We start from the raw sequence: 13127 nt of genomic DNA, 5'->3' as shown, positions 1-13127 counted from the left end.
TCCCATTTCCATTTCAAACCTATTTACTTATTATTTATTTATTATATGGAAGGAGAGCTTCTCAAATAATATTGATGCAATTTTTTCGTGTTAAGTTGTTGAAAAATAATGAATAATTAGACCCCGGGACTGATCCCGGGATGTAGGGAAATAACTGGATCCTGAAAATCCCGGGATCGTAAAAATGAAAAAAAATGAACATCCCTAGTAGTTAAGAAAGTAGAATGCGAATACGAATGTGTCCATCATTAACAAACAAATGAAGGTTGCACTCAACTATTCTCTGTAGATAAACAAATCTATGTAAATACAAACACATTTTAATATATACTAGGTATATACGAATTTAATTATGTCAATTATGCAAACACAGAGATTTTGTTTATTTTGCTGGCTGGCAAATATATTCGTATGTACATATGTACATATGAATGAACACTTAGGTAATATGAATGTATAGGTACGTGTTTGCAGAGACATCGAGGAAGGGTGATTGCACCTCAGATTTTCCAACGGGGCTAAGTAATACTCATTTTGACACTCTCCTCCAACTTATGCACTCATTTTATTGAGGCACTTTTTCAAATGTTTTCGTCAAATGGTTATTCTATTTAGCTCTACAAGAAGTGGCCAAGGGTATTCATGGGATTTCTGATATTGTTTGCGTGGTGAGAGAATCTTCACATAATATCTTAGGAAAACACATTTACGTCACACACGCGAACGACGCTCTGACAGCCACACAATCAAAAGGAAATCTCATTACACTCGTCCTTACACAATGGTGTATTAGATCGATCTCATCGCTAAGATATAAGCGGCAGTTTATCAGATATATATATATATATATATATATATATATATNTATAAAAGCATTTAAGTACAGAAAGAAATTCTATTCCATGTTAGAAAATCTTCTGCGGGTAAAAGTCGTTTAGACCAAGTCTATAAATAATTAAAATTCATAACGAGGGTTCCAACTTTAGCAGCTTCTTACGATCAGTCTTTCGGTGCTTTGAAGAGATTTAATAACTACCACCGTACACGAACAACCGAAAAACGACTTATCCATATAAGGCTTCTTCATGCTTATGAAATAAGAAAAATAATGAAAGAGTATGTTTAGAGGAGAGAAGGAAAAACGACTTTTGGTAATATTTGAAGAGAAATCACCTCGGTTTTTAATTTTTTTGAGCGAGTAAAACCGATTATGTTATATTAATACTCAAAACTAACTAATTCGTAAAGGGGTGCAGTACTCCCATACAAAAAAAATCTGTACTCTTTAATTTAAATTAATTATTCACAAGATATATGAAAATTTAAAACATAGGGATTAAACGAAAAAAATGTAAGCAACTTTTAGCTTCAACATTTAGGATATTATTTAGGCGTTTAAAAAGGGTTGCCGCCTGTTTGAAATGAATTATTGCATTATTGGTATCAATCGAAATGGTTTTAAAAAGGCTTTATTTCTAAATAAACTACATGGACGATGGTTGCCATCTCTTTGAAACATTTTGAAGAGGGTTGCCACCTACTTGAAAGTCGAATTCAATTAAAATAAAAAACATTCTCAAAGGCAAGCGTGTTAAGAAATCTTTAGTTAGAACATGTGGTGTTTTTGCGGTGATTTAAGATGGTTGCCGCCTGTTTTTTTTTTTTAAATTAAATTCAATTAAAATTATTTTATAAGTTGAATTATCTATTACAATATGGGTATCAGTCAAAATGGTTTAGAAAAACCATCATTTCTAAACTACATATAACAGGGTTGCCACCTGTTTAAGAATTCAAATTAGGTCTGAGTTAAAGCAGCTCAAGAAGGATTTAGTTTGAAAACATATTAAAGAGGGTTAAAAAATTTGAAGATTTCCTTTGTTTTTGGCTGAATCTCAAGCTTTGAAGTTTGTTTAAATAAATTTCGCTTAATGTAACACGCAAACATTTTATACACTCAGCGAAGCTGGTGAAGGCAATCTAGTTTTTTATATTTTTAGGAAAATATTAAGATTTAACTTAGGTGAGGTATTTGAAAATACATTAAAAAACGATTTTTTTTGTACATACAATAGTTAAAAACAAAGATTTTCTAAAAAATCATCTCAGATGATAGAAGAGTGTATGCTTAAAAGATCTACATGAAAATGTTTAAAAATCTGATCAATGCAATCAAAATATTGAGAAGTTTGGAGGTAATTTCAAATTCGTCTAGCTCACGTAAATCTTGATGTGTTTCCGAAAATATAATACATTTTTTAGTTCCAGTGAAAAACCGCAACTTTTTTTTGACGTTGCCCCATAATGTACGTGATGCATCCACCATTTTCTCTAAAGGATATCATTAGCTTTTCGAAAAGGGCAAGTGAAAAGATTTACTTTCATTTTGTGCAGTTATAGTGCTGAACTATATACATATTTACCGATAGATGTGAATAAAAAGTGCGCTAAAATACATATATATGTATGTATATGGATGTTATTTTCCTGTGCCTGTTTACATATTTACATAGTTGAACTAAGAACTAGCGGCCTGTATATCTATGTTAATACATGTCTATGTAGTACTTTACATTATGAACACTAAAAGAAATATTAGCTCGGAGTAAAAGTTCAACTCTACACCAAGCTTTACAGGCAGTCAGCACCTTTCAGTCTTTCAGCATTTTGTGCACCTATAAGTTTTATGTTACGGCTTGAATGCCGAAAGCCACAACGCCTGAAAAGCTTAATGTAAAGTTATAACTTAAATACGTTTTTAATCGACTTAAAAAAAAGGAGAAGGTTATCAGTTCTCGAAATATTTTTATATTTTTATGTGTGTTACCGCATAAGTTTGGATCACGTCAACCGCGAAGGTGTTGCCTCAAAGGTGGTCCCATATTAATTTTGTTTAGATCCGATCATTTGGTCATGAAGAAACTAACGGTACGATTAAATTTTTATTTGGGAATTGAAGTCGGGTTTTGTTTTTTGCTTAAAAATTACTTGTAGTTATCGATATTACATATATAGATGAGTGCCCACCACCAAAGCGTAACTTTTATACAGAATTTTTTGTATGTATGTATAATTATACCATCACCAGAAAGCGCACATAATTAGCTGCATAGCATATACCCCGGTCAAACGCAACAAACAAATCATTGGCTACTTTGTAACTACTAAAACGTAGAATTAGCTTAATAAATGCAAAACTTACCCTCCTCGGCTGCTTTTTTCTCCTGGCGACGTTGCAGTACGACCTTTTTAAATACAACGGCTGCTGCTTCCACAGCATTCTGTATCTCCTGTTCACCCAAAGTAGTTGTGTGTTGCTTTAGTTAGAGCAAAGAAAAAGTATGTACAATAATGAAAACGAAATACTACATAAATATTTATAAAAATTATAAAATAAGGGATGTATTAGAAAATTTACGAAAGCTAAATTTCTAACCATAAACTTGTTATGAATGAACCATTTATATTTCCTGCCACGCATTGTACAAGTCCATTGTATAGACCAACCAACAGGAAATAGGTAAGGGAGATGGACATTACTCACTCTTCCACTATGTGTAGCATAATCTCCACAACTCACCTTGGGAATTGTCGTTGCAACGCCTTTATTGCCTTCTGTCGTGTCAACTGTTGGATTCTGTTTTTGCATTTCATCAACATTTTTTGCTTGATCATTGCTGTCACTGTCTTTTGACTGGTTAGTCTTCTCTTTGAATTCATCTTTTTTCTCTGGCGACTTATTGTTGCCATTCAATTTTGTAGATGGCAATGATACTTTTTGTTCCCCGGTATGCTGTTGTTGTTCATGTTTTTTATTTGCTGATTTCAGAGATACATCGGAGTTTCGTCTTTCGTTCGAATAGGGTTTGTTGGTACCTGTAGATTAGGGGAGCGAGTCAGAAGGCAAAGAATTAATTAGTAGGGCATAGTATAAGGTATTTCAGAAAACATTTCATTTATGCCTTAGAAATTAGAAGTATATTTTAAGAATATGCAAATATTGGAATGTTAAACTTTTTCTAGTTTGTTTGTGGGTTTGGTCTCGAAACTATTCAATGACATGGGCTAACGTTAATTAATGTTTTAAGGCAGAGTTGATGGGACTCACTTAGACTCAGGGACCTTTGTGGAACCGCTTGGGGTTGTCCTAAAAACACTTAATAATAATAGATTGGTCCTTACACAACACATATGTTAGTGTTTGACCGAGGTTCTCCTCCAATTTGTGGCGTGCGCCTTGATTTTGTTAGACAAAGGGCCGACCGGCGATTGTATTTTTTTTTTGAGAATCTGTTTTTCATGGTAGAAAACGATCAGAATTTTTTATTAGAAGTATTTTTTGTTTTTTTTTTGACGTGTGCTCAAATCCAGGCCCTACGGAACGATGTGTCGCACTGCTAACCACTACACCACAGCGGTCGGCACTAAGAACTACTTCGTTCTAAGCAAAGTTGGGGATAAGTTCCTAATATCTATTGATCTGAGGACTTTCAGACCATAGTAGAAATAAATAACTACCAAGAGCTTTTTCTCTCCTTATAGCTAATTTCTGGCAGTGACAGAGATGATTTTGGCTTGGTTAATCTTCGTTCTTGTTTAGGAGTCGTTCGACGTTGTGTTCGGTCTTTTCCTTAATTTTTTTGCACTTTTTAATAAGAAGATATAACGCCTCCCAAGTTTAAACATCACTTTGTTCGTTGAGCATTTATAGTTTAACACGATGTTGCTATTAGGTTTCACTTACAACCCTTCATTGATAGTTTCTTATAATATTGCATTTAAATATTTACATGTGTCAAGAGGAACACCATGATGCGCAAGGCTGATATCGGCGACATTTAGCGGCCCCTGGGGTAGCCATAAAATCCGCTTGACAAACACTGTACTAACGAAAATATAATTGTTCTGAGCAAACATTACCTCCAACCTTCTTGCCAAGTATTGACTCATCCTTGTAAAAATGGATTGATCCTCTTCTTTTACCGGCGTCCAATCTCTTATCTTATCTTAGGCTAAATCTGGTCATTAACTTGGTGTTGGTAGTGTCGGTTAAAGAGAGTCAGTCGCAGTTTTGCCAATAAAACTTTATAAAACTATGGGAAGAAGGTTTAATAACTTAATAAGAACTTGGGCGGCTTTTGCCTTCGTTGCCCATGTTATCGGTAGAAGAGCCTGTGACTGAACTTTGTGAATTTTTCTGATATTTTTTTATTGAGAGCTTCCCACCAAACTACTAGTCCGTAGGAAAACCATCTATGCAGCAATCTTTGGTTCCAGATTTCGATTTTTGCCGATAGCTCTGGCACAGAATTACACAGCTGGATAGTTCCATCGATGTAAGGTAAACTAAGTTAGTTTTCTATACTGGAATTAGGCTAAATATTTCGGCTGTTAAACCTACCTGCAACGATGTTTCCTAGTAAGTAAATATTACCCGTTCAAATTTCGTGCAATTNCATGTAAGGTAAACTAAGTTAGTTTTCTATACTGGAATTAGGCTAAATATTTAGGCTGTAACGATGTTTCCTAGTAAGTAAATATTACCCGTTCAAATTTCGTGCAATTTCATTGCTTCGTTCTATCTATTTTCGCAAGCTGTCAATCTTCTATATTAGGAATTTTACGTTGGGGCCGAAAACATTTTGCAGACTTATCTAAACACGTTTCTGTTTTATTAATTGTGTTAACTGGAGATGAGGTCGAGTGATTGGAGGAAGAGTTATTACTAAAGTTAGAATTGCAAACAACTGCGCAATAAGAGAAACAAAGCAGCATAATTTTCAGTAAGTTTCCTTCTTAGAATAGTGACTAGATATGGATATGCCTTCTATCCTGATCTGAAGACGAGAGATGTCATTTTAATGCAACTCTAGTTGAGTGGTTCGATACGAATAACGTGAACAACCTTAGGAAAGGTTCGAGAATCGCAAGTGTGTTTCTTCTTTGGGTTATCGGGATTCGTGTTAGTGATTCATTTGGGTGTAAAATTTCCTTTTATAATGCTCACCGAGTGAACTCAACAAATTATGTGTTTGTTTGGCTTGGTGTCTAGCATGTCTTTCTTACTTAACGTGTATAATTAAAAACTTAGTCACTCTTTACTTACCATCTTCTGTATCGGCACCATTTGTGTCCCGGCTATTACGTCGTCGAGGCGTTGGTATTTTCGTGTTAGTTCGTGTCTTATCTAAAATATCAGCCAACGGTTTCGGACTCGGTATTTTAGTGGGCTCAACCTTCTTGTTGAACTAAATAGATAAAGAGAACGACAATCAAAAAAGAAATTTTTCAAATTAAATTTGTGTGCTTACTTGGGTCCCTTTTTCAGGATGTGATAACGATCGTCTTGTGACTGGTTTTTGTGGATTTGTTTTGGCACCCGAGTCTTCCGATATTGAGCGCATTTGTTCAGGTTTGCGTCTTTCTTGTGTATCGTGTGCTTCACTATTAGCCGAAGTGCCAGCGCCACTTGCACAGGCCGCCCCTGTAGGGTGAACACCTCCGGTTGTTGTAGGCATACCGGCCGTTGCTTGCCGATTCAAATGAGCCATTTCCTCTTGTTGTATTTGCAGTTCACGTGATTGTCGTCTTCGCAGCCGATTGTGCATTTGTGGGGTCCGCGGTAAAGCACCACCACTGGCGCTAAGCCCAGTAGTCAAAGCTTGAGCACTCAAGCCACCATCAGCTCCGTAGTAGCTGTAGTTTTGATCGTGCACGAGCACCGTCTCAGCGCTGTGCACCATGGGCCGTTGGTATTGGTTATAACTGCCATCATCGGATCCATCATTGTAGATAATGCGCGGTTCGCTGCTGAAGCCGGCATTGTAATTTTTCTCGTACTGCACTTCATCCGCCTCCAAAAAGCTGCTGGTGCTGTCGCCAAAGTAATCCATATATTCAGGACGATTGTCAGCTTCTTCGGTGACATTTTGAAATTGATTAAATTGTTGCTTCGCTTCACCAAAGGTGCGCGTGTTAGCATCGGTCGCATTACTGCGTTCATCTTTGATGCATTCTTGACGCACAAGACGACTGGGTGTACGGCTATAAGTAGCGCAGAAAAATTATAAATCAGAAAAAACTGACAAAAGCTTACTGAAACTTACCTGGATGCACGATTCGTCGGTATCTCTGGTAGTAGCCGCCTATTTTCGGTGTGGTATGGCTTCGTGATCGAGTATTCCTCATTGCTGTGACTGCGAACCTTCATCATTTTGGCATGCTCCCGCGATTGTATGTTCACACTTTGGCTGCTTGAGTACTGTTCGCCGGCGCTGATGCCGGTTGTGATTACGTCGGCACTGCTAACTCCGACCGCCGGCACATGCTGCTGCGATAAGAACTGTCGCTGTACATTCGGAAAAAGAAAGTTCTGCTTGTGACGTGGTGAAAGCGGCATAAATTTCGCTTGTGCCTGGCCTGGTGGTACCGAGAGCGAATTTCCACTAAAAGCTTCCGGATTCGGCAACGTTTGTTGTCGCATAAATTCTGGTGATCGTCGATATTGTGGCGAGGTCTGACGCTTTGGTGGAGAGGTGGGCAACAGTTTGACATGTTGATCGGGGTTTGGTAACGTGGCCTGTCGCAACATGCGTGCTTTGGGCATAACTTGTGTATAGTCCATTTCGTCAGCTGGTTGCGTTTGGCCAGTTTGTGGGTCGTAGTTGGATTGAGCAGGCTGTTGTGGTGGTGGCTGTTGCTGCTGTTGCGTAGGCTGTTGCTGGTACATAGCAGATCCTTGGTAGTTGGGTGAGGTGGGTAGCAACTTGCGTTGATATGACTGGTTGGGCGGTGTGGTACCAAAATTGAGATGATTCTTTGGCTGCTGCTGTTGTTGTGTAGGAGGCTCTGCCATGTTGCACGGAAATGATGTTTGACGCATGAACGGTGGATAACGTTGCTCACCTGGAGAACGCTCCGGCGAGCGGCTGTAGGGGCGATTCGGTGAAGTGGATAAATACATTGGCGGTTGGCAGGGATTAGCCGGGAGGGTTGATTGTCTGCGCACCTGAAAGAGGAAGAATAAATTTACGTGCAATAGTAACAGTCAATGTAAATTATTTCAATTGAGTGTGGAAATGCAAATTTTTGTGGTATCCCACAAGGTTTGCATGCTCTGGTGATTTGATATAGCAAATACCTGTAGGCGATGATGCGTTTGGGGATTTATCACACTCTGCGGCTGCTGCTGCTGCTGCTGTTGTGGCTGAATATTCATAGGTTTTTGCTGTTGCTGCTGATGTATTTGTTGAGAATAATTATCACAATCAGTGGTGCTCATGTTTATAATGTCATCACTGTTATATGCGCTAGGATAAATTGGACTTTTCTGCATCTGATGCGGTGAAGTGGGTGCAGTAAGATTCACGTAATTATAATTGGCCAAATTGGCGCCGCTGCCACTTAGATTGGGATCGTTGTTGGGCAGAGAACTTGGCAGAGTTGATTGACGTAGGACTCGTCGTTGGGTATTCACCAGATAATCGGAAGCGGGTTGGGGATGTGCGGCTCCCACGGTGCTTATACCAATCACGCTACCACTTTGATAGGCAGTGGGGTGTGGGCGTTGTTGTGACGGTGGGCGTACGAGAGAGGGATAGCTGCCGGCAGATTGCGATTCGATAAGGTTCTTTTGTTGCGGATAAAGATTATCAGCGACGGGATTTTGAGGGTTTTGATTGTTCGAATCGTCCTGGGGATCTGTGAAAAGAAAAGTTGTGTATTGGAAACGTGATCGTCGCACTAAAAATGGGAAACGAATATTAAATTGATGGAGGACAAATGACGGATGGATAGGCGTATTGATAAGAATATCGCTAGGAATAGATATGTATATAAATGAAAATACGAAAATAATATATCGGGATGGAAGACCCACGTTACTGATTTCAAATTAGCCGGGATGGGCGGTATCGGGAAGGTCTGTAAAAAGTTTCCGGGTGGGAAGGGACCAAAATTCTTTCCCAAAACCTCCGATAAAACCAAAACTTCAGAAAATCTTCCTTAAAACTATAAATGAGATATGCACTTTTTTATGTTTTATTGGGTAGGTTCAGAAGGCGCAGAGGTTGAGCGCAACCGTTGCTAAAAAAATCAGTGATCATAATGCGCCTTCTGAACGGCTTGATACATTGGCTGTCAAATTCAAAACACACAACATGTTGTCTCAAATGATCATAAAAATATTCCGATCATCTAACACGCAACTGTTCAGTTGATCAGAAGTGCAAAACAACGCGTTCAGAAGGTACAATCGCAACAGTTACTGAGCTGTTGCGCCTTCTGAACGTGCCCATTGAGACGAAAACGAACAGCAAGGCAAAACCAAATAATCGTAAGATGCCAGATCTTTCATTATTTTATTTTTAATTAATTAATTTTTTTTTTACTTATTTATTTATTTTATTTTTTTGAAAGACATGTGAATTTTACTTAGCGATAGATTCTGAAAAACGTCGGAAAGGGCGGGATCGGGACCTAAGAATTTAATTTCGGGATGGGCGGGATCGGGATTAAGTTGCACCTATCGCCTATCTTTAGTAATTATGTGTATACATTCTTGTCAAAAAAATACTGAAATCGGTCAATAAAACACAAAACATGTATTATATCTTATTTATTCTATTGATTCAAAATGGTTACAACAAGGTTGTAATTTGAGTTGAATTAAGAGACAAAAATCGGCCGGAGCAATATCATTGAAATATGGTGATTGTTCAATAGTATTTGCTGAGTTTCCCTGTCTGCAGCGACATTAATTCGAATAAGTTTCTGAACAAAATTAAACAATATTGAGCACTATAAACAAACTAAATACCAAGTAAAGCGAAACTATAAATGCCCACTACATTAGGTTAGGTTACATTAGTTGTGTACTTGGAAATTTAGGAGAATGTCCTTTGTGATTCCACGGAAACTGTGAGGAAATGCTGCGAGCTTATTAAAAAATTACGAATTCGTTTGACGTCAATGCCTGAAAGCTCCACATTTTTAGTCTGTGAGTGCCAGCCAAAATGTTTCCACCTTAGCCTCGCGAAGGCTGGGCAGTCTAATAGAAAGTGCTGAGATGATTCCGCTCATTACCCTCTTGCCAGCTACTACAGGAAGGATCAGGTAAAATTCCTAACCTTACCGCGTGAATACTAATCGCACAGTAATCTGACAGAGCATCACCAACAGCGAGAGCTGATGCTTTGGGTGAGGCGTAAGGGGCTCTTTTGACCGCTTCCGATCCACTCTAGGCCGGCAGGATCTTGCAGTTGCGCAAGTTTTAGTTTTTAACCAGCGCCCACTAAGCTTACATGAGGTCCAACCATCCAAGAGAGAACCACAGGAGGACAGAGGTGACCCCCTCCGGTTATAACGTTTAAGGGGCGCCTTTCCTTTCCAAGCCATCAGCCACGCAGTTACCCGCAATGAGGCTGTTAAAAAATACTCCAATTTACAATACACCGCCATAGCAGTCAGGGACGTTCAGCCATGTATTTCCGCCTAACTAAGTGAATTCAAGAATTTTTTGCATTCTGTTTCCCTTCTTTTTGATTTGCATTGTAACCGTCTAAGCGGCTTTGGCCACCAAGTCCAATAAATCACGCCAGTGGTTTCTCTTCTGGGCGAACTGACGGCAATAGGAAATGCTAAGTGAAGCCAGCTCCTTTTCAATCTGATCCTTTCTTGTGATACCACCGGTGAGACTCGCGTTGAATGCTTTCAGCTTTGAAGTGTTTGCGTCCATTCATGCGAAATCAACGAGCCAGCGAAGCCGCTGTATTTTAATTCGCTTCACTATGCCCATGTTGCTGCAAAGCTCATACAGCTCATCGTTCCATCGTCTGCGGTACTCGTCGTCTATCGGAAACTCCAACAGCCGCCTCGACAGATCATTTCTTTGCAAATATCTATTAAAATTTGGGTATTTTAATTTCATATCGTATCATAGCTTAGAAAAGCAACAGCACTCGTGCTCACATTTGGAAAAATAATAATAATAATATTTCATCTGGTCGATAGCCGTTAATCTATCATATCTTGAACGACGTATGAAAGACTATCTTAACTTTGTACTCAGGCGCGCCTCTCTTTATTGGGTCGAATGTAAAGCTGCGGAGATTCCTGCCCTTTTTTGACAGAACATGTGTAATGTGAGCAGAGGTAAAATTTTACAAAGTCAAGTTGGTGAAATAAAAAGAAATGGGGCGAAACATTGTACGGTACAGCGGAGGTTATGAATTGCAGAAAAATAAGATTAAATTATATGAAATTTGATGTTCAGAGATGGAATCAGACCACGGATTACGAATAATAAAGAAATTCAATGTACTGGTTATTACTAAATATTGTTATTTTCTTATTGCTCTGCAATATCAATATTTCCAAATATGTATGTACATTAGACAAAAACAAAAAAAATAAAAAATCGGTACCTTGTTTCCATTAGGATTATAAAACCTATTTTATTTTAAGATTAAAAATTGTTTAAAAATTTTTTCTTAAAGAAATTTTTGAATTAATACCCTCAGATGACAAACCAGTCTGAGATTGAAAAAACTAATCCGATTAAGACTTATGAGGTATCACTGCAAAGGCGTTTTCTCACCCTTTATATTTCTTTGAAAATAAACTCATTCAAAGTATAAAAGAGAAAGGTTGGGTAAACGAGCCTCATTCCAAGTTTAACTAAGATGTGCTGGTATTTGAAAAAAATGGGGCATGAATGAGAAATAAAATTAGTGGTAAAATATCTTTCTAATGATACCTCACAAGTCTAAATCTGAATAGTTTTGGCCGAGTTATACAAGTTTTTCTTAGTCCAATCTTTGAAAAGAGTTAAGAAACAGCATTAAAAATCTCATTATTACGATGCCGTTGAAAAAAATTTTAAATATTTTTATGCAGAGTTTTTAAGCTTAAACTGAGGGGATTTTTTCAAAAAGTTCTTTATGAAACTATTTTTACTCATCAAAAACACCATTTTTGGAGATATTGTAAAATCGGTCGGCTTTTGGTGATGCAGTCTAATGTACATAGTATATGCGGTTCACTATGACAAATTCACTTTGCATTATTTTTCTTTTTTATTACTCACTTGATATCGTCCAGGAACGTCGTATACTGCGCCGCAACACGTCGGTTGTGGGTAAATGATCGACAGCACCGCTCGAGCCACGCGTGTAATCCTTTATCCACTCACCACTGGTGGATGTGTTTGCTTGTATCTCCCTGCAACAAGAGAAGCAATTCCATTTCACAATCAGATGCATTTTCATTGCGTTAAGATGTAGTAAATAGATAACTTGGTTTTATTAAGAAGAAGGCGGAAGTATGTAAATTGTTATCATTCGTAATAAACGCGAAACTATTGACTATATTTCAGTTAAATAAAATAAGTTAAACAATTTGCGTTCGTCAGTTTCGACGGTTAACAAACAAATGAGTAATTTTGCGAACGCGGTCGAAACAATTGATGGCATAAATGACAAGTTACGAGGCAGTATTGTATGAATGTAGTAAATATGCATATAGTAACTACATATGTACAGCAATCCATCTATTTTTTTGAAGTTGGAAGCCAGACACTTGTGTGGGCAAACACTGTTTGGCAGTAAAACATTTGCAAAGACCTGAGATGGATTTGGTGGCATGGCAAGGCTGCGAAAAACGCGGCACAAACGCCTTTTCATGTATATATTTGTTTATGATTTCCAAGTATACATACTAGGGTGGTCCAAAAATGCATGTGAAAACGTAAAGACGGAATTTTAATGCTTTCGTGCCCTAGGATTGTTCTATATCGAAAAATATACGCCTGGATTAGTTTTTTGAAACAAAAATTTAATTAGGGGTCGCTGAAGCCGTTTTCCATATGCTTTATATGGGAAAAACCATTTTTTGTGGAAATGGTATAGAGTTCTTGGTCGGAAAACTCTGTTTCTCTTCAGGAGACTTCCAATATAATACCCAATTGCTTATTTTACCATTTTTTGATACTTCAAATTTTGTATGGGTCTCCCCATTGCATTTTTTGGGGTTTTTAGGGGATAGTTAAAGTGAAAAAATTGTTGAATGAACCATCCTCTCCTGAAGTTTTCCGATCGATATATATTAATTTTTAACAACTAAATAATATC

At 37.8% G+C, this 13127-nt stretch overlaps 1 protein-coding gene across 1 annotated transcript in view; it reads right to left on the bottom strand.

Moving 5' to 3' along the window:
- Positions 1 to 13127, bottom strand: part of btsz (bitesize) — a 70281-nt gene that overhangs the window by 44297 nt on the left and 12857 nt on the right. Inside the window, exons 2-8 of the mRNA XM_017613664.1 lie at positions 12086 to 12219; positions 8141 to 8700; positions 7107 to 8008; positions 6312 to 7044; positions 6107 to 6248; positions 3581 to 3876; positions 3203 to 3317 (exon numbers count right to left, since the gene is read on the bottom strand). Coding sequence (XP_017469153.1) covers positions 3203 to 3317; positions 3581 to 3876; positions 6107 to 6248; positions 6312 to 7044; positions 7107 to 8008; positions 8141 to 8700; positions 12086 to 12219 — 2882 coding nt within the window. The remainder of the gene's footprint in view (positions 1 to 3202; positions 3318 to 3580; positions 3877 to 6106; positions 6249 to 6311; positions 7045 to 7106; positions 8009 to 8140; positions 8701 to 12085; positions 12220 to 13127) is intronic.

This window comes from Rhagoletis zephyria, unplaced genomic scaffold (genome assembly GCF_001687245.7).
Source record: "Rhagoletis zephyria isolate East Lansing unplaced genomic scaffold, Rhagoletis_zephyria_1.1 Rzeph_scaffold_00699, whole genome shotgun sequence".
Classification (NCBI taxonomy): domain Eukaryota; kingdom Metazoa; phylum Arthropoda; class Insecta; order Diptera; family Tephritidae; genus Rhagoletis; species Rhagoletis zephyria.
Note: the sequence above shows the minus strand (reverse complement) of the source record. Positions and strands in the feature narration are given on the sequence as shown.